The 22,073-nt window shown below is 40.6% G+C and overlaps 1 protein-coding gene across 18 annotated transcripts in view; it reads right to left on the reverse strand.

Annotated features, from left to right (window-relative positions):
• VEPH1 (ventricular zone expressed PH domain containing 1) overlaps positions 1 to 22,073 on the reverse strand; it is a 759,919-nt gene that overhangs the window by 6,702 nt on the left and 731,144 nt on the right. For 14 of the 18 annotated variants that reach the window (XM_047876078.1, XM_047876081.1, XM_047876079.1 and 11 more), the window contains 2 exons: positions 9,564 to 9,700; positions 3,567 to 5,107 (listed from right to left, as the gene is read on the reverse strand). In XM_047876078.1, coding sequence (XP_047732034.1) covers positions 4,871 to 5,107; positions 9,564 to 9,700 — 374 coding nt within the window. In that variant the 3' untranslated portion in view covers positions 3,567 to 4,870. Of the gene's footprint in view, positions 1 to 3,566; positions 5,108 to 6,534; positions 7,156 to 9,563; positions 9,701 to 22,073 lie in introns of those variants that run through there. The other 4 variants (XR_007155827.1, XM_047876092.1, XM_047876091.1 and 1 more) reach the window with 4 other exon arrangements.

Raw genomic sequence — 22,073 nt, forward strand, 5'->3', positions numbered from 1 at the left:
AGACTTCACTGCCTTTGTAGAAATCTCCCTGATTTTCCAACCCCTCTGTCCTTCAGAAGCACCTTTGGGGAAGAGTTGCTCCAGTAGGCCTATAAACTGGAGCTATTCTGGAACAAGATGACGTTTTGAGTTTTTCATCTCAAAACTTAGATTTTGGGGACTAGAAATCCTGGCTAGAGCATTTATGGTATTCACTTCTCTGCAATGCACCATGAATTCCACCTATATATTCCCTTACCTCATCTTGCAACTGTTTCCTAAAAGTAATTAAAACAAAATTTTTTTTAATGTTTATTTATTTTGAGACAGAGAGAGACAGAGCATGAATGGGGGAGGGTCAGAGAGAGAGGGAGACACAGAATCTGAAGCAGGCCCCAGGCTCTGAGCTGTCAGCACAGAACTGGACGCAGGGCTCTAACTCACAGACCGTGAGATCATGACCTGAGCCGAAGTCAGAAGCTTAACTGACTGAGCCACACAGGCACCCCCCTAAAAGTAATTTTTAAATGTAAATTTACTTTTAAATTGAAAGATAAATTTCCCAAGGGTAATTTTTCTTTTTTTTTTTTTTAATTTTTTTTAATGTTTTTATTTATTTTTGAGACAGGGAGAGACAGAGCATGAACAGGGGAGGGTCAGAGAGAGGGAGACACAGAATCTGAAACAGGCTCCAGGCTCTGAGCTGTCAGCACAGAGCCCGACGCGGGGCTCGAACTCACGCACTGCAAGATCGTGACCTGAGCCGAAGTCGGCCGCTTAACCGACTGAGTCACCCAGGCGCCCCCCAAGGGTAATTTTTCAACCCAGTAATCTTTTATTTATGCCTGAGAATAAAGTTACAATAATAGGCCCAAAAGTGCCTACAGAAAGTAGGTGAATTGGAGATCATAAATGTCTCTCAACCTCACCAACAAAGGATCTTCCAGAAAAGTCATGTTAGCAAAATATGGAACATTTATTTTCGCCAAACTCCAGGTTCTCAAGAAATAACCAGATGAGAGTCTCACACATAAACGTTTGTTTCCACAGCTATCTGAGAGGGAAAAAGAATCGAAATAGAATGAAAATGAAAACCACTTGAATTTCTAACCCTGATTATAATTGTATTCATCCCAACATTTTTAAAGGTTTAAATATGTTTAGAAGAGTGGTTTCTTCTTAGCTCAGGATCAGGAGCTATAGCCCTCTTGGGAAAGGGCACTCTGTGGTGAGCTAGCTGGCAATGGCAGTGGAAGTGCCAGAAATATCAGTGGGAAGCTGATGATTCTGAAATTGCAGTGTGATTCTAAACCTGGGAGAATTTGTTTGCATTTGGAATTACTACAGCACCATGGAATGAAACCAGAAAGATCATTATTCATACTTCATACATTTATTTCTCTTTAGATTTGATCCAAAGGCTCTGAGAATTGTATTCTAAACTAGAGGCATCCAGTTAATGAAATCACAAGGACTGTAATAAGTAACAAAAATAATTCATTTCTCTCAACTTGAGCTGGTGGGTCCATTCTCTTCTTTCTTAGGATAAGCATTCAGTGAAAACAGAATCAGTATATAAACAGGTTGAGTTTTACCGTAATCTCTCTGCTACAAAAGGTTTGAACACATTGTTGGCCTTTAAATTAATAACTAATGTGGTGTCACTTAATATTCCATTTGTCTGTTACCAGCTTTTTTCTAATTAATTAAACAGCTTGGTTACTCAACTGACTCTTAAGAATGGCTGGTAGATTTCAACATAATATTTAGAGACTCATTTACAACTGTATGTCTGCTCACCTTTTCCTGCCTGACTTCATAGGAGATGTCTCCCTAGTCTAAGATCAATCATGTATCTATACTCTAAATATATACATTAAAATTAAATTTACCATTTGCCTCACCTCTTAAACTGTTGCTTCTGAATTTTCTATCTCAGTAAATGCTACCACCATGCATCAAGTTTCTCAAGAAAGCACCTAGGGGTCATGAGAGACTCCTTCCCATTCCTATACCCCGGCTCCATCCAGACCACCAGTATCCAATCCATTTTACTAATTCACTATTTTTCTTCCATTTCCATTCCCCTCTGTCTCCTCTGCCACTACACCTCACCACTTCTAAGAATGTCCCAAATGATTTCCCTGCTACAACTTTTTATATCTCTACAATCCATTCTGTAATACCACTATCAAAATTATTTCTCTAAATGCAAATCTTAAAACCTTTTTAAGAAAGGTTCAAGATCCTTAGTATGGAACCAAGCTCTTTATGCTGTGGCCTTATAGGTCTCTCCAGCATCATTATGTACCATTCCTCAACAGCACAACAGCAACCCCCTTGCCCCCCACCCATGTTCCCATCCTAATAAGGACTTGTGGTTTTGCAAATGGACCATGTTTCCTTTCCCTCCTGTGCTTTTGCAGTGTGGTTCCCTCTACTGACCATTGTTTCCTTGTCCGCCCACGACACTCTTAGCTCTTTAGGACAAGTTCATTCTCTAACAGCTCTGGGAAACAGTGAGAGAGCCCATGCTTTGGCTTTGAGTACAGAGTCAATTACAGTCAATTACAGTGTTTCCTTCTCCTGTATTTCCACAGGACCCTGTGCAAACTTCCATCAAGGCACTTGAGCATTTCAATTTTTGTTCTATGTGATTATCTCTTCTACTACGCTATAAAATCCTTGAGGGGAAGAGCTGGGTCTTTTATTTTTCTATCTCCAGGCCAAGCATGGTACCTGTTGCTTGCTAACTGTTCCATAAATTGCTATGGCATGAATTTTAATCCTTTTCCCACCACTTCTGGAAACTTTGCTCAAGCAGAGTTGTTTTTCTTCTTTCTTTTTGCATGTTAACAACCATGCCCTCCCCCAAGTCTAATTCATCTTTAGAACAAACAAAACACTTTCTGTATCTTAGCCCCAATTTGTTGAAAATAGAGTCCAATTATTGCTTTAAACTCCTAATCTCCTTTTGATTCTTTAACCCACTGAAATTTGAGTTTTATGTCATTACTCCAATGGCATTGTTCCTACCAATAATGCCAATTGCTTCCTAATTGTAAAGCTCATTCTTTATCTTAAGTGATTACTCTTCAGGATTTTACATTGTTAACCTTTCCCATTTCCTGAAAGCCTTATTTATTTGGCATTTGTGATGTTGTTTCCCCTGGTCTGTAACATCTCTGAACACTAACCAGCCAATCCAGTGTTCCTTTGTTTAAAAGTTAGGTATCCCAAAGAAGCCCTTATTAGTTCTTTTGTCTTATTCTTCCTGAGTAATTTCAGCAAATTCCACATCTTTGGTGACCATATATATATATCCCATGAGGCAAAATCTTGACCCCCAGAACTGTTTTCAATTTGTAATAACTTCTGTGACTCCCAATACCTTCAAACTTTACATGTTAAAATTCAACTGTTTCCTTTTTCAAACTTGGCCTCTTATGTATTTCCTGTCCTCATGAGTTATCAGTAGAGTCAAGGTAGAATTAAGGGAATTGACTACTTACATTTTTTCTAGGTTTCTGTAGTCCTCTTATATGCATTCCAAGTTAGCTTTTGTATTAATTATCTATAGTTATGGAACAAATTTCCACACACTTGGTCACTTAAAACAGCATATATTTATTATCTCAAAGTTCTCCTGGGTCATATGTCCAAGCATGGCTTACCCAGGTCCTCTGCTCAGGGTTTTGCAAAGCTGCAGTCAAGGTGTTGGCTGGGGCTGGGATCTTCTTCCAAGCTCATTGGTTGTTGGCAAAATCCATTCCCTTAAAGTTGTAGAATTCATTGCAGTTGGCTTATTCAAAGCCAGTGGAAGAGAGAGTCTCTGACTTGTTCACTCTTTTTTAAAGGGTTCATGTGATTAGATCATGCACGCTTTTGTGCATATCCTTTTGACTGACTCAAAGTCAGTTGATTAAGAAACTTCTTCACCTTTGCCACGTAATGTACCATAGTCATGGGAGAGACTATCCTATTCTTTTTGCCATCTTCTATTAGTTACAAGCAAGTTATAAGTCAAGGGGAAGGGTCAGGGTATAGACCATTGGGAATCATCCTATAATTCTGCCCACCACAGCTTAATTTTTTTTTTAATATGAGTGATGGAAAAACCATAAAATGTAATTTGGAGATATTAAACGACTGAATATAAGGAAGAAAAGTATAGAACTGTAACATCTCAAAACTTGATGGAAATGGCACATACTTTGAAGATGGTGAAAATGGTTTTCTGTGCTTGTTGTAGCTTACACTTACTGCCTTGGGCAATAGATATATCTAAGTACCTAAACTTTAGATCATGTTATGTGAACCTAAACAGAATAATCAGATAAGTTGTTCGGAAAGACAGACATTTAATTACATAACTGTCTTCACTTGAGAACAATTTTACCATGTGTTAGCCTCATTTGCATTAGGAAAGAATAAACATAATTGTATGTCTATATTAAGTTATATGTTTGATTTTTCCTCATAGGGCTTTACTTTTCTTCTAATACTTTGACAGACTATAGTTTTCATCAGAGGTGCTTAATCTTTCCTTGGGATAAGTATTTCAGGTACCTTGTGAAGTTGTATTCTTACAACTTACAATGGCATATCTACAGGGGTTCCTAGATCCCTGACTCTCCCCTTTCTTCCCTGTATCATCTGTAGCTCCTTTTCCTGAATGCATCATACAGATGTTCTGGAGTTAATGCAGGTGCCATTAGAATACGAAATGTATAAAAATCCTGCCACTTTTGGGTTCTGCTTCTTAGGGAAAACTGTTCCATTCAGTAAAAACACAATGTGACTTGGGTAATTTATCTCTTTTTTCTTGACATTGGCAGTGATAATGCAATGCCCATTGTATACAATCAGTGTGAGGTCGGCTTGCAAATCCCTACAGATATGTGGTTACTTCTCTACTTTCCCTTTCTTTTGCTTGGGCAACAGCCACATTGATGCACTGGAGCCACTCTTCTGCATTCTTCTCATCCTTGGCCTTGAAAACATAGGTTTTATTGTCTGTGAAGATTTCAAAAGCCCGAGGGAGGGAGCGGTCCCTGCGTTTCCTGGCCACAACTTTCACACTCTGTACTTTGCTGAGTTCTATTGGGGAGTCATCAGGATCATCTTTCTGAAATGCATATGGGAAGGAAAGAACATGAGCTGGTTCCCACAGTATGAAAAGATCTTTGGCAACTGGAGAATTTTCCAAGAGGATTAGAAGCCTTTCACTGCATATAGTTGTTATATGCTTTGTTACTTTGAATGCTAAGGCCTCACAGAGTCATTAGACCAATGGAAGGAGTGAGCAATTGACCCTGTGTTACAGTATATTAAGTTGGGACAAGATGGCCAATTTGTAAGAAATTATTATACAGTGAGTTTTGGGAAATGTTTAATTCATATTTCTTAGATTTTATGTCATTTTTATTGATACCAACACTGTATCAATAGGGCAAAATGCAACAGTACAATAGAGTACTATTAAGTCAGCATTTGTGATACTTGGGGAAGCATGAAATTGAATTTTCCTGCGTGTTATCTCTGAGAAAGCGGTATTAATTGAAGAAACAGAGTTCTAATGTTTATGTAGATCAAACTGTTTTTGAAACACACTGGAGCTCTGGAAGCATGATTTGTCTATGAACATTAAACTGAAAGAATACTTAATGATTGACATTTTTCTTGAATCAAAGCAGGGGCTTAAAGATCACTGCAACACGAGGGTCATCACAACAGGCTAGTATGAATGGTTTCAAGAGATCAAATACTTCTTTACAGCAATTTCTTCAACATCCCTGAACGCATCTGTCTCCTAGAGCATGCGTCTCTTCTTGAGGATCTTGCCAATTCTCCTTTGCCACCTCCCCTAGGCAGTCACCCTTTTTTCATTCTTCAATGGAAAGGCACCCTTCTCACTCATCCCAAACTTACCATGGTGTATTGTCCAACTTGGAAAATCTCAGAAGAATCAAACAAATCAGAAAAGCAACTCAAAATATTGATCTCAGGGAAGTGTCCTTCAACCAAAGCAACATAATCACTCTCCAGCTAGTTCATTAAGAGATGCATTTCCAATAGCATTTCACTCTTTAATGTTTAGTAACTATTTATTGCATTTTGTATTACACTTTTGACTTTGCATAAGTGATATAATTTAACAAATATTTTAAAAATCTTAGCATTGAGAGACTGGTAGTAATAAAAAATTAAAATAATTAAATTTCAATTATACGTGTAGTTTTATTGTAGTGAAAAATGATTGGGTGATCAGGATAAATGCTGTGGGAGTAGAAAAATATTATTTCAAAGAAAAACGATGTCATGTAACCATTTTGATTAAAGATGAACTAATTCATGTATTTTTTTAATGGACGGTGTTAGGTATCAAACTGCTATGGTATCTTAGCCTAGTGGTCATATTGAAAGGAGAGGTGTGATCTTTTTATCTTAAAATGATAATGTTTAGGGGCGCCTGGGTGGCTCAGTCGGTTAAGTGTCCAACTCGTGACGGCTCAGGTCATGATCTCATGGTTCATGAATTCAAGACCTGGATCAGGCTCTGCACTGTCAGTGGGATTCTCTCTCTCTCCCTCTCTCTCTGTCCCTCCCCCACTCTCGCTCTCTGTCTCAAAATAAGTAAATAAGCCTAAAAAAGAAAATGATAATATTTATAATTCAACAGAAATTACAGTTTGTGTGACTTTTTAAACTTATGATTGACTAAAAAAAATGCTACAAGGTATTACACAGATTTTTCAAAATTCTTTTAGGGAATAGACAGAATAAAGTTTGAAGATACGTGTATTACATAATACTTTGTTAGTTTACTTTGGTTTCTCGTAAATATCTGACAGCAATAAGATTATATTTCTTTGAATTAGTCTGTAGTATAGAAATTGATACATGGAGGAATTGATCAAGAGGACAAAAAGTTACCACAGTTCTCTAAAGAGGGACAGCGAAAATTACCCAAGAGAAATGGGCGGGAAGTCAAAGGGCACCTTGCCTGGCTGGTTGGTAGAGATCAAGACCTTAAGAATGCAAAAGTAAAAAAATAACACCATAGTCTTTCGATTCTTATTAAAAATGCACATTTTTCTTATTTACAAGAAAGGTCCTTTTTGATGGGGCAGAAGCTTCGTCTGGACTGGTGACCACTGCTAGGTTCCAGTGTCCCTGGGGATGAGAGGGAAGTTGCTGTGGTCTTTAGAGTACATTATATCACTTCCCAATATTTGAGCCACACGTTCTGTCAGATTTCTAAAATGTCAAGCCATTATTTCCCTCTAAAGATGTCAAACAAGTTAGCCAATTATAAGATAGTTTATTCGCTAAGCTTTATTAAAAAGCTCTGAATCAAGAACTATAAAGGTGGTTATTTGAGTTCAGGAAAGACGTTCTTATGCACTAACTCTGCTCCGTCTCAAGGGATCTAAGAAATCACTGCATCTTAACTTCTAATTCCGATTACTTTAATAAAAACAGGAAATTCAGATGGTCATTTTAAACACTTTCAAGTACTTCAATATGGAGCAGTGCTAACAAAAAATTTCTTTAAACCGCCAATAAATAACTGTCTAAGTTGAGCACACCATTTACTTCCCTTTCAAAAAGATCTTCAGCCACAGAAAGGTCCATCTGTACATTTTGCAATACACACAGATGAAGAAAGCAGCACGAGCTTAGCGTAGGTATCACCAATTTTTTTTTCATTCAGAAAGTTAACTTCAAGTTTTATTGATTAAAAAAGCATTTGATCAAAATTTGTTGTAATTCAGATATACCATACTATATAGCTATTGAGTAAAAAGTTCAAATAAATTTTATAATGAGCATTCTAAAGACACAGTGCCTATGTTCTCATTGACTCATAATTTTAAATAATTTAAAATCTTTCATTAATTAATTCAGAAACAGTTTGGTTTGCCACTGGCTCTGTATTTTAAGTGTTCATGGGAAGCAGGACGGTGCATTCATTTAACAACGTGCTTTGATGTCACACGGCCTGTGTCTGACTCCAGTTTTATCCCTTTCTGCCTTACTGGCTCTATCCTTGGTCAAGCCAGTCAGAGTCTCTGTCTCTCTGTCTCTTTCTATCTCTGTCTCTCTCACAAGGGGAAGGGAGTGAGGCAGGGTCTGATGTTACACGATGTTAAGGAACCATATGGTAGAACAAGTTTGAGATGCACTAAACAAAATTAAGTGGGCCCTTTCCTGCAAGACTTGTCAGAGCCTTTTAGCTCCTTCGTATTTCCCAGATGTCTTTGACCAGGACCAAAGACAACTCCTGGTAATAATTGACAGATCCTGGGTCCCAAAGGCCATGAGTGGAGCACAATGGGTACAGAGGTGTGAGCAGGGTGTTGTATGTGTGTTCTCTGGGCATCTTTGCACAGAAGTGGATGGCCATGTGGGCATATGAACATGTTCTCTCCATAACTCTGATTCTGGGGCTCAAATAATACCTGTAAAAGTGGGACTGGACAAGAAGCCAAAGGCCAGCGTCTTGCCCTTCCTGGCTTGCCTGGTAGCTAGATAAGACTGAAAGTGCCTCCACTGCCTGCTCAAGTCAGATTCCACAAGGCTATCTTGGCATTGAAATTAACCTGGTGCCTGCCCCTCCCAGGAAAGACACAGGCAAGTAAGGGTTCTCAGTTGTGGAAGCCGCTGGGATGGCCCAGACCAAAGGAACATTCTTCCACCCTCCGGCAGGGAGGGAAGGAGGGAGGACAAAGCACCCCAGATGCAGCATCCATAACATGGCAGTAACAATAGTGCTGCCTTCAAAGGACCGTTCTGAGGATTCTTGAAGGCAATCCAGCATGGCATGTGATAAGCTATTATAACTATATTCAAAATATCCAAGAAGTACTTTCTTTCTTCCTGATCCTGAATGAGTAGAATTTAACGATAAATAAAACTGATTTGAAAAGAAGGGGATAACTTTGCATTGTCTATTGGAATAGAATGCTACTTCAGAAGTTTCCCACTAGAAATTCAGAATACAGATATTTACTGAGCCTCCTAGTTTCAGATTGAAAGTTATATTACATGAATATTTATTAATTCTTTTAGAATCATATTCTATTCATTAACTGAATACTAAATACCTAAAATATGAACTTAGCTGACTACAAAAAGGACTTAAATAACTCAGCCTTTGTTTCTTTCTCCCAGCCTACTGTCCCCCTTCCTTGGGTCCTTGCCTCCAAATATAACCTTTAGTATAAATGAAATCAAGGTCCATATCATAAGACATTAATTTATGTAGCTGATCTATGAGGAAACAAAAGGCACACTGTTCAAGTCAAGCTCGCTGTGTAGTTCTTCCGCAGTTCATCTTTCTAAAACTTAAGTCAACAAAAAAGATCTACCATAATAAATTGAAGAGAGACAGTGAACCAACTAATGTAGGGCTGAACAGAATAGACAGTCCAAGGGGCATATGCAGTAAAATGATGCTGTAAAATTATAAATGGAAAAGGAAAAATTATTGGTGTTTTAACTCAAGACAAAATGCCTAGCTGCTCGGTGGAGAACAGGACCTTAAAAATGCAAGTGGAAAAGACAAGAGGGTAACTTACAGACTTTCCTTTTTGAAACAGAAGTTGATTTCCGGCCAGCGTAAAATAACGAGTTTTCCACCTTTTGATGAACTTCCATCTGACTTGCTTCTCTTTAAGTTTTCCTTCTATGAGAGGCTGGCCATCTTGGTTTACAACTGTTGAAGGTAAGAAAATGATCAAGCCTTTTATTTTCCATTATTTATTTGGCAAGTGATCAAAAGTCAGAATTGTACAATGAACCTGAACCCAGTAAGCATATTTGGAGAGTGTGCTAATAAATTATGAATTTGGTTAACCTTTCCCCCTTTGTCCCTAAAGGAATGCACAATTTAGATATGATAATGAGAAAGTGTTGAAAGACCTCACTGAGATTTTCAAAAGGAATATAGTTCACTAAAAGAGCATCTGGTTAGCAGTGGTTAGGGGGGATCCAGATATCCAGACATCCAGCCCGCTGTGCTTAACTCTTTTGTTTCATGATATTCTGTTCACATGAACTGCTTAGAAATGCAACTTTATAAACCAAGTATATTTAGTTATTTAACAGCAAAAGTCAAAGCAGTGCCCTCAAAGATGTTAGGTGAAGACATAACATTGCAAAGGCAAGCCCAACTCTTTTGAACATGGTATTTCCACTCTCTGGCACACACACACTCCCTTTTCCACTCTGCATGTACCAATTGAACAACTAATTATTTCACGTATCAGCTCAAATGTCACTTCTTTTGGGAGACCTTCCCCAAACTTAGACCAGAGTGCATTCATCTACCATATGTTCTGTAGCATCTGGCATGTTTCTTTCACATCAAGCATTACTGGTAGATAGTTATGGTGTTTATCTGATTCATGTCTGTCTTTCCCATTAAACTGAAAGCTCTGTGAGGGTAAGATCTTTGCTTTGTTCACTCATGTATCACCAGGCATCTAATACAGTGCCTGGCAGATATAGGGAATTTACTAATATTTGTTGAATGGAAAGGTTTATTTTATAGTGAAGTAGAATGCATATGATTGCACATCATCATAGAGTTAGATTTGTTACAATATCAGAAGTTATAATGTTCAACTAAAGAATTCCATTTCTTTTGCCAACTACATAAGATTCACTCTCCAAATTTATACGAAAGCATCTGATTTCTGGGGACTATGACAATACTTACTTATATATATATTATGTTCAATTTTCATAGCACTTTGAAAGTAATGAAATGTGTTCCTTCATTTGGAAATTTAGACAGTGCCTGTTTGACCATGCGAATAAAACCTAGCCTTCCTATCCTACCATTTCTGTTTTCTAGTAAAAGTCAAGTAACTACCTTAGATAAGGAGGATTTGTCCACCTTGACAGCATTTTCAGGATAAGAATGATGAAATATATGAAATACATAGTTTCCATAAACAAAATTCTACTAAGGCTAGTTTGGCCATGTTTCCTTCCTGTCTGATGACTCTTCACTTGGATGTTCCATTGTCAACCCCAAATTAAAAACTGAAAACGTTATCAAATATATTGTTAGATAGTAACAGGGCTATGATGAAAATGAAGCAGGATTGGTGCACATGCACATATGTTGTTAAGAAAGAGCTTGGACATTCAAAGGGACCTTTATTCTGAGACGTCAGTGTTGAGAAGTGTCTCCCATCTCTAGAGCAACTTCATGGTGGCTCGTAATGTGCACAGCAGAGCATAGGGAAAGCAGGAACTCAAGCAGTATTGACAATAGATACAAGAAAATGATATCAGTGTTCTGTTTTGCTTTGCTAGAGATCATTTGATTTAGAGTATTCTTTTTTTTATTTTTTTTATTTAAAAAAAATTTTTTTTTCAACGTTTATTTATTTTTGGGACAGAGAGAGACAGAGCATGAACGGGGGAGGGGCAGAGAGAGAGGGAGACACAGAATCGGAAACAGGCTCCAGGCTCTGAGCCGTCAGCCCAGAGCCTGACGCGGGGCTCGAACTCCCGGACTCGAACTCCCGGACCGCGAGATCGTGACCTGGCTGAAGTCGGACGCTTAACCGACTGCGCCACCCAGGCGCCCCGATTTAGAGTATTCTTAAAGACAATAATGCTCTTTGCATATTTAAATTCTCCATAAACAGTGTTTGCTTCCTTTGTGCAACCTCCACACTCTGCAGTTACTGCAGATGCTCTGTCTTCACTGTTCTGTATGTCCTAGAGAGTCAGAAGAGCCTCCCAGTGTGGGCCTGGACCAAAGATTCAGTGTTTACTCACAGCGTGCTGCTGAGTCATGAAGGGGGCAGCAGCCTGTCTGACAGAAGGAACGGAAGGTCCAAGGGGAGATCCAAGAAGAAGAAAACAAACTCTAACAAACAATGAAAAACCCAGGCCAGAATTTACATTAAAATCTTTCCTAAACTAAAACATCCATTTCCTATGCTTTCACAGTAGAGAAAAATTGCTAACCTAATTATAATGTTCAAGGATTTTTGCATAAGAATTCAGAAGAGTTAGATTGGAGTCCTTTCAAATGCAGTTTTCTGATCAGCTCGATCCCACCTACTTTAAAAAAATGTTGAGATCACAATTCAAAATTAAGAAACTTATGTGAGGACATGAGGTAAGTAGCACTACTTTCTCCTCCATCTCCCGCTTTTATTGAAGACTTTACCTCATAGTTTGTAATCACATTTCTTTCTTACTATGGTTTTAATGGCAAGATGACTTAATGTAACGCCTTCATAAGAGTACATTTTTCTAGTCTCCGTCTTCCATGTTTACTCAAAGAAGCATTTGAAATCATCATGATATCTGACCTGATTTGAAATCATGGTTGATTTAGGTAATATTCAAGCACATGAATCCTTCTGGATCTGACCTAGGGGATTAACTTCAAGTACTTCTCTTCAAGGCAGATCCAAATGTTGCACTTGAAGAGTATGTGACAAAAGTTTGCAAGAAGCACTTGGCAAACAGCTGAAGGAATTGTTTGAGACATGGAGTGGGTAGCATATCATACCCACAGACCTACATAATGACCATATGACAATAACGATCATGAAAGACTCAAGACAAAATGAAAGGCTTACTTGGGCACAAAAGGATAGAGGACTATCAAGAAGTGCTACTAAGCAGAGACTTTTCATTGTAGCCCAGCCAAAACTACCTCAGGGAAAAAGTCCATGGAAAGGGTTGTAGGAAGGAAATGTTAGCAGAACTTTAAACAAGTTTCATGTTAGGGCCCAAATTTATGCATCAAAGTCAGCTTCAGATAATTTCATAAAATCCAGGCTATTTGTAGCTGTAGGATTAAGTTAATAATAGTTTCAAAAGGAAAAAAAAAAAAAAAAGAAAAGACTTAAAATTTTTTGCAGCTACTATCCCACATCTTAATTTTTGTTTTTGCAAGTATGTCTGGCATATGCACCAGAGGTCGTGTGTCATTTTACTAGGTCTATTGCCCATATCATGTCCTTGTAAGCAATAATTCTCATGATAACACTGTCTCTTCGTGATCAAATCAGGGAATGAACTCTTTCAAAGGGTGTTTATATTCGATTTGAAAAATAACATGTGGAATATGACTATGAGAGAACAATCATGTATTCGAAACTCTCTTGTTTGCATGGAACACACACAGGATCATCTTCTTTCTTGCCAATTAATGCATTATTTCATTTAAAGCACCACAATGTGGCTAAGACATTATCTACCAACCTGGATTTTTTCTTTTTTTAAAAATTTTTTTTAACGTTTATTTATTATTGAGAGACAGAGAGACACACAGAATGAGCAAGGGAGGGGTAGAGAGAGGGGGAGACAGAATCTGAAGTAGGTTCCAGCCTCTGAGCTGTCAGCACAGAGCCCGACGCGGGGCGCAAACTCCCAAACTGTGAGATCATGAACCGAGCCAAAGTCAGTCGCCTAACAAACTGAGCCACCCAGGCACCCCGGATTTGTTCTTTTTTTTAAATGTCAGTGGCTGAATAGCTATGGAATATTAAACTGATTTCTCTTGTGCAACTGGAACCCAAACTGTTATTGTGTTTATCAACTTAAAAGTCTTTCTGAGGGTCAATATAAATGTTTATACATTAACTGTATTTCTTTTGTGCACCAAGAGTTGAAGATATTTATGTTGATAAAAAATGAATTTTGAAGATGCTAATCTTACTCAGCATGAAGTGGATGATTAAGAGTGAAGTAATGCCAGACAGATACCTTAAAGCTGAGAAGCCCTACAGCAGAAAGAGTAATGCAATAAAGAATACCTCTCTGTTTATCTATCAGCTATCCAGCCATCGCATACATACTTTTGTTCACAGATAAGTTGTAAAGTACTGTGTTTGGATCTGATGGAGTTACAAAGCTCAGCTCAGAGAGAGCTTGAATTTATCATCTTGTAGGTGGAGGTAAAGCATTTTACAAATTATACAGTGCCACTGGAGAGGTAAAAATCAAGCACTACAATACTCAAAGTCAGGAAATTCTACTTGTGGCTGGGAGGAGGTGACCAGGCAGCTGGGTCTTGGCTACGGAAAGGAGAGAGGGTATTCTAGGAAGAGGGCAGAAAAGGACTGAGGTACAAGAAGGGTGTGTAAGGGAAAGCACATGAAAAGAAAAGAACCTAAAAATCTGGAAAGATCCATGAACACACGAGCAAATTCATAAAACTGTTGCTTTGGAAGAAAGCCATATGTGGAAGGCTGAGGGTGTGAAGGCAATTCAAGATTTTCTAGGTGTAAGATCCAGGAAAGAGATTGGGTATCAAACTGTCATGGTGAGGTCATATTGGACTTTAATTGAAGGTCCTTTTGAATATTTGTTAGAAAGGACTTTGCTTTTCTTAAGAACTAAGCAGGGGCCTAGAGTCCGTGTGGGTCCAGCCAGCATAGGCATGAGGCCTCCTGGGCCCCAGATGGGATCAGTTATATGTCAAGAAGAGTCTCAGCAGGAAATAGAGGACACCTCAAGCTGGGTAATTGAAGGACTTAATAAAGGGGCTATTTACACAGATGTGGGCAAGGTGCAGGAAAAGCACCATAATACTCTGGGGCCAGGAACCATGGGGAGGCATAACACCCTCTGCATGAAGAGGAAAGGGGAGAGAATAGTTAGGACTTGGAGGGAAACTTATATGGAGAACACTGTTTGTCATGAGCTGTGGCCTTGAGCACAGGACGGTCAGCCTGCAGCAACCAAGCAGAGGGGAATGTGGGAACAAATAACCCTACCTCACTCTGCTTCCTCCCTGTGATCATCTGCCTTTGTCCCTAGTGGTCAAGTGTAACTGAAAGTCGGAGGTTGTGGAGACTGGAACACACTGGAGGGGTACCTCCTAACTGGGGCAGAAGAAGCAGGAAAGCTTCGTCTGGAATAAATGTGTCTGAGCTGAATTCTGAAGAATAAATAACAATAAGGAAGGTAAAGGAAGAAAAGATATCCTGAAAAAAACAAAAAGCCAAAACTATATGCAAAAGGGCAAGGCTTAGATAGGAGTCATGCAATGCATACTAGCAACTAATTCATCCTATGTGATGGAAGCCTGGTGGGACTTTGAGGGCAGGAGATGAGGTGTGAGAGTCAGGGAAAGATTAAGCCTAAAGATCTTTGGACATTGTGCAAAATGGAATCTGATGCTTTGTGATAGAACATAATGAAAAATAATAATTTCTGTAGTCATACAATCCCTTTTATCTCAAGTGCACTAGAGGTCAGTGTTTCAAGGTCTCCATCTTGTTTTAAGGTTTGTTGCAATTCTGAATATGTCGTTAGCCATTTATAATTTATTTAAACATAGCGTGTTGAATGTCATGTTTACTCACCACTATAATAGATCATACAGAGCTATACCAAAAAGTTTCTCTGATATAGGCCTATAGTTTATGGGGTAAGGACAGTGATTTTGGAGCCAGACCTCAGCCGAAGTTCAGAATCTGCTACTTAACAACTGACTGGTCTTGTGCAAGCTAAATCACTGAACTTCAGCTTCATCCTCTAGAGTTGTAATGCTTAGCCACAGGGCCACCACAAATGGCTGTGCAGGTTGTTCACTGCACAAGAGCACTCAGCCAAGGTGGTGAGGAGGGTCTGAAATTCAGCTTGTATTTTGCTGTTCACCATCCATTCCCAAGTGGATTTCATGCATCATAAATAAAGGGACACAAAAGTATCTTTAAGGCTAACCTTAACCAAATGTCTGGTACATGGTAAGGGATAAATAAATAGTAGCTACTATCATCATGATCACGATATCATCATCAATATAAAATGATCATCACCATCCTTTTATTGTGATGATGAACAGATGTTTTTTTTATAAATACCATATCCTAATGGTTCCAGGATAAAATCTGCCTCCCTCCCTCAAATCAAGAATGAAGTAAAATCCACATGAAGGCACTAGGAATAACAAGAGAATTCAGAGTGAGACAGGGAACACTTTTAAGGTTCAAGGACTTTAGGCTTTGAACTTAAGATGTGACAGGCAATTCAAAGAGTCCCAAAAGGGAGGTAAACTCTTCTGTTTTTGTATAACTGGTTCATTTATTCACCAAGACTGCCATTTTGAAGCCAATCCAGTAGGGATTGGGCTGCATTGGGAGTGTTTTCTACATCATCTGTGGTTGCTCCCTTTTCTTCCAGACTTCCTGCTTGTTCTTAGGACAGTAGTTGGTAACCCCCATATAACTACTATTCACATTGCAAAATGACTGCCATTCAGACTCAGAAATCCATTATACTGTATGCTTTTTGGCTTATGTAACTTTTGCTTGAAAACATTGGATGTGCAGGAATAACCCATAACTGAGATTGCCATGAATTTAATTTGTGATATTTGAATTCTTAATCATTCTTTCCTAATTGTAAAATACCTTTAAAAGAAGGCATCTTCTGGAAGAAAAAAATATATACATCTCAAATACTTAGCTTTTAAATAAGAACTAAGAAAAAGTATCTTTTTAAAAACTCGCCCTTGAAATTACTGCTTCTGGGAATTACAACTCCTACACAGTCTGTGGGGTATTTCTTTGTATGCACGGAGAGTCTCAGATTTACTTGAATTCCCTTCCGTGGTTTTACTGATTTGTGTGTGTGTGTGTGTGTGTGTGTGTGTGTGTGTGTATGTGTGTGTGTCAGTTCTAATAAAGCCAACTCTAATTATAGAGGAAATGCTTAAAGAGGGGTAGAAGCACTAAAACGAGGAGGGCATAGGAGCCACATTTAGTAAACTGAGCATCTGTGGTTTTTGAAATCACTAAGTATTGTAACAAATGGTATGTTTCTAGTGAATATCCTGCCAGTGTTTTAGAGTGCCATATTTACTTATCAGTAGTGAATGAATGAGGAGGCATAATCCAGCATAGATTTTGAAACATCCTACAAGATGCTATGAAGTCCAGAATAGGACAAAAAAACTCAATTTGACAGCAGCTCTTTGATAACATTTTCACATGTAACTGAATGGCTTCCTTCCTTAATAGTTTTTTTTTTTTTTTTTAAGCCACCAAGTACCGTCACAGACTTATTATCCATTTGGCTTTCTTTTTTTTTTTTTAATTTTTTTTAATGTTTATTATTTATTTTTGAGACAGAGAGAGACAGAGCATGAACGGGGGAGGGTCAGAGAGAGAGGGAGACACAGAATCCAAAGCAGGCTCCAGGCTCTGAGCTGTCAGCACAGAGCCCAACGCGGGGCTCAAACTCACAGACCGCGAGATCATGACCTGAGCCGAAGTCGGACGCTTAACCAACTGAGCCACCCAGGCGCCCCCCAAAAAGAAGTTTTACAATGTTGGCATTGGAAGCTTTGTCTATAACATGTATACCATCATGCTCATGCTCATGACCAGACATATAACACACACACAACACATCACTTTCTGTTAATTAGAAAGATTGCCCATATTGCTTTCGAAAAGACCTTATTTAAGAAGATACTGTTTATTCAATGAAAACATCTAATACGAAAATTACACTGGAAATGTTATCATATGAATACCTTTGTCTCTGAAAATGAATCACTGTGAATTCATTAATTTGTTTTCTGTCACCATTTGCCTGAGAAAAATTTTACCAAACATTTTCTGAGAAGATACAAACTTTGGATGTTCACTTATTTGGTAAATATTTATTGAGCATTGTGTGCTAGGGACTGAAATGGATGGGTACTATGCACTACCATTGCATGTGAGGCTATGAGAGGCATGTTATAGAGTTTGGTCTTTAAGCTAAGAGCTGTGGGCTGTTGTAAGGTTTCATGCAGTGGGGGAGGCACTGTCAGATTTGTGTTTTGAAGAGGTCATTCTGGCTGCAGTGTGGGAGGCTGATTGGCAGGGTCCAGAGTAGCTTAGTTAGGAGGCTATTTCCATTATTTTAAGTAAGAGGTTATGGCATCTTACTCTATGTGATGGAGAGAGGTAGACAGAGTTGAGAGCCATTGAGAAGGTCAAATCCATGATGCTGGGTGAGGGACTGGGTGGAGGTAGAAGAGGGCAGTGGGTCTCTGACGGGTGTCGCAGAATGACTGATGTTGTGTTTACTCATATAGAAAATGCCAAAAGAAAACCTAGACTTTTTTCAGGGGCAAGGGAGGGATAATCATGAGTTTAATTATTTTTCTTTTTCTTTTTTTTAAATATGAAATTTATTGTCAAATTGGTTTCCATACAACACCCAGTGCTCATCCCAACAGGTGCCCTCCTCAATACCCATCACCCACCCTCTCCTCTCTCCCATCCCCCATCCACCCTCAGTTTGTTCTCAGTTTTTAAGAGTCTGTTATGTTTTGGCTCCCTCCCTCTCTAACCTTTTTTTTTTTCCCTTCCCCTCCCCCATGGTCGTCAGTTAAGTTTCTCAGAAAAACAAATAATCCAGTGAAGAAATGGGCAGAAAACATGAATAGACACTTCTCATGAATTTAATTCCAATGAAATGAGCCTGAGGTGCCTTTGAAGCAGCCAAGTAGGCGGTGGGAAATGTAAATCCAGAGTTGGGAGGAGAGGCCTGCACTGCAGATACTCCTTTGGGAGTTGTCTCATAGAAGTGGCTGCTGAAGCTGCAGGCCCTGTGAAGACTGGCTGGGGAGAGAGTGTACAGCAAGGAGGAGAGGGCTCTCAGCAGTGAATAGCTGGATGGAGGAAGGTGGGCCCAGAAAGGTCTCTAGCAGTCATTACTAGGCCCATTGGTCTCTAGCAGTCATTACTAGGCAAGTCTGGGAAGGGGTACCTGGAGAGTAGGAGGGAGACCAGAGTGCTGCATCACACGGTTACAGGGAGAAGATGTTGGAAGAAGGAGCAACTGGTCAGCAGAATTGAGTGCTGCGAGAAGGCAATAAGGCAAGGACAGTGGCATACACAGTGTACGAGAGACTTGCCTAACTCCCATGTCCACAGAGACAATGGGTTTAGAAGCCAGAGTAGAGTCAAGTCAGATGGAGAAGGATGCAAAGAGAGGCAGAATGAACATTGACACCTCCCTTTGTTTAAAGAGGAGGAGAGGCAAACCATAAGAGACTCTTAAATACAGAGAACAAAGGGAGTTTGATAGAGGGGAGGTAGATGGGGGGGGGATGGACTAAATGGGTGATGGGCATCAAGGAGGGAACTTGTTGAGACAAGAACTGGGTGCTATATGTAAGTGATGAAATCACTAGTTTCTACTCCTGAAACCAAGACTACACTGTATTGCTTAATTAATAATTAATTTGAATCTAAATTATAAATAAATAGCCCCAAAAATGAAGTATTGTCTGTAAATTTCCTAAGATGGAGCTGGTTCGTAATAATATTCAATAAATGGTGGCTGCTATTCTTATATTTTTTAAAAAATTTTTTTCAATGTTTATTTTTATTTATTTATTTATTTTAATGTTTATTTATTCTGAGACTGAAAGGGCGGACCTACGCCGGCCGACTCCATCCTGTTCTGTGTCCTCCACCTTGACCATGTCTCCTTCCCTTGAGTAACCTCCCACTCACCCGTCCAAACTTCCCAATCAAAACATGCCCGGCGACCTGTGTAACAGGACTCCGACCCTTCCCAGCCAATCGGCTGAGGCCACAGCCATTACCTCACCAACTGCCCCTAGACCCCAATAAAACCTTTGTGCTTTTGGAACTCGCTCTCTCTCCCTGGTATCTCACCACTGCGTCGGTGCAGGTAGGGGATTGAGCTCGAGCTAGCTCGAATAAAGGCTCTTTGCTTTTGCATCAGACTCGGCTCCCTGGTGGTCTTTGGGGATCACAAATTCTGGGCATAACATTTGGGGGCTTGGCCAGGGATCCCCAAGATCCCCGAGGGACCCCCGACCCGGAGAGCCTCACTGGCCACGGTTAGTGTCTGTTTGTTCTGTCTTTTCTGTGTGAGCTCATTTCTGGAATTCTGGTAGTGCCCGACGCGGTCTAAGTGGACGCACTGGAGGACACAGGCTGGGAGTTTCGGAAGATGTTCCGATCCTCCCTTTTGGAGGGATGTGGAATCCCCTCATCAGTTCTGGAGGGACGTGGAATCCCCTCAAAGGTCTAAGCTAGCTTTCAGTTTTGCTTCCGTGGAGTTGGAAGACTTTCTAGGGGCCCTCTGTTTGACTGTTTTTGTGTTTCTCTGTTTTGTTCTGTGGACTTACTGGACGGACGTTATGGGACAGACTCAGACTACTCCTCTAAGTATTATGATTGATCATTTTAAGGATGTGAGGGGAAGAGCTAACAACCTCAGTGTGGAAGTCTGAAAAGGCCGGTGGCAGGTTTTTTGTTCTAGCAAGTGGCCAACTTTCAATGTCGGATGGCCACCAGAGGGGACCTTCGACCTCCCTACCATCCACTGAGTCAGGAGTATCATCTCTCAGCCTAAGACGGGCCATCTTGATCAGCTCCCTTACATTATCACTTGGCAGGACCTTGTAGAAGACCCACCCTCTTGGCTTAAGCCCTTCCTAGCCCCACTCCCTCTGGAGCCAAAACCCATTCTTGCTTTGCAGGGGACAAAGAAGAAGGAAAACAAGAAAAGTCTTACCCAGCCTTCAACACCCCTCTACCCTGTCCTACAGGGGGGGACTGAAGAAGAATTAATTTTTCCTCCCCCGTATAACCCCTCTAGGATGCTGGAAGAACACCATCCTCCCCCTCCCGGGGAGGCAGACGCTGTTCCGAGAGCGGGAGGCGGAAACGCTCCAGGGGGAAGCCCGCCCTTTATCAGACAAAGGACTTGGAGGGAGCAATCCGCCTCTGCCGCCGCCTCTGCTGCCGACTCCACTATTCTGCCCCTGAGAGCCACCAGACCCCCAGACGCGGAGGGGAATCAGCCCCATCACTATTGGCCTTTCGCCACTAGTGACCTCTACAATTGGAAAGCTCAGAATCCTAAGTTTTCCGAGAAACCGGCAGGGCTTATTGATTTATTAGACTCTGTTCTTTTTACCCATCAGCCCACGTGGGATGATTGCCAGCAGCTTTTGCATGTCCTGTTCACGACTGAAGAAAGAGAAAGAATCCTCAATGGGGCCCGAAAACTAGTTCCGGGCACAGACGGGAATCCCACCACCAACCAGACTCACATAGATGCCTCCTTCCCCTTAACTTGGCCCCAGTGGGATTTCAACATGGCAGAAGGTAAGGAGAGGCTCCAGGTCTACTGCCAGACTCTAATGGTGGGGGGGGGGGGGTCTCCGAATGGCTGCTAGAAAGCCAACCAATTTGGCCAAGGTAGGAAATGTACAACAGGGAAAAGATGAATGTCCGGCTGCCTTTTTAGAATGGATCATGGAGGCATTCCGTACCTATACCCCCATGGATCCAGAGGCTCTGGAAAGCAAGGCAGCTGTTATCATGGCCTTTGTAAACCAATCGGCCATAGACATTAGGAGAAGATTACAGAAAATAGATAGACTAGGAGAAAAAAGTCTGCAGGACTTACTGGTGGTAGCCAAAAAGGTATATAATAACTGGGAGCCTCCTGAGGACAAGCAGGCTCCCGCCATGGCGGCTGCCAGCAGTAAGCAGACTCGAGACCTGGCCAGAATACTACTAGCTACCACTGCTGACTTCCCCGAGGGACAAGACCGCCGTCTCCGGCAGCTGGCAGACGACGCAAGAAAAGGTAAAGGAACCACCAAGTGGGGGGGAAGCAGAGGCTGCAGAAAGATCAGTGCGCATACTGCAAGGAGATAGGGCATTGGGCCCGAGATTGTCCGAAAAGGGCTGGCGGGAAGGGAAGCAAGACTGATCGAGTAAAAGTCCTAGAGCTAGATGAACTAAGCGATTAGGGGAGTCGGGGTTCGGACCCTCTCCCCGAACCCAGGGTAACTCTTAAAGTGGAGGGGACCCCTGTTGACTTCCTTGTCGACACCGGAGCACAACATTCGGTCCTCCGCACCCCACAAGGAAAACTAGCCAGCAAGAAGTCCTGGGTACAAGGGACGACTGGTATGAGCCAGTATTCATGGACTACCCAAAGAACAGTAGATTTGGGGATGGGCCAGGTATCCCACTCCTTTATGGTAATACCAGAATGCCCCTACCCGCTGTTAGGACGGGACTTACTGACCAAGATTGGGGCTCAGATAACTT

Source organism: Prionailurus viverrinus, chromosome C2 (assembly GCF_022837055.1).
Source record: "Prionailurus viverrinus isolate Anna chromosome C2, UM_Priviv_1.0, whole genome shotgun sequence".
Classification (NCBI taxonomy): domain Eukaryota; kingdom Metazoa; phylum Chordata; class Mammalia; order Carnivora; family Felidae; genus Prionailurus; species Prionailurus viverrinus.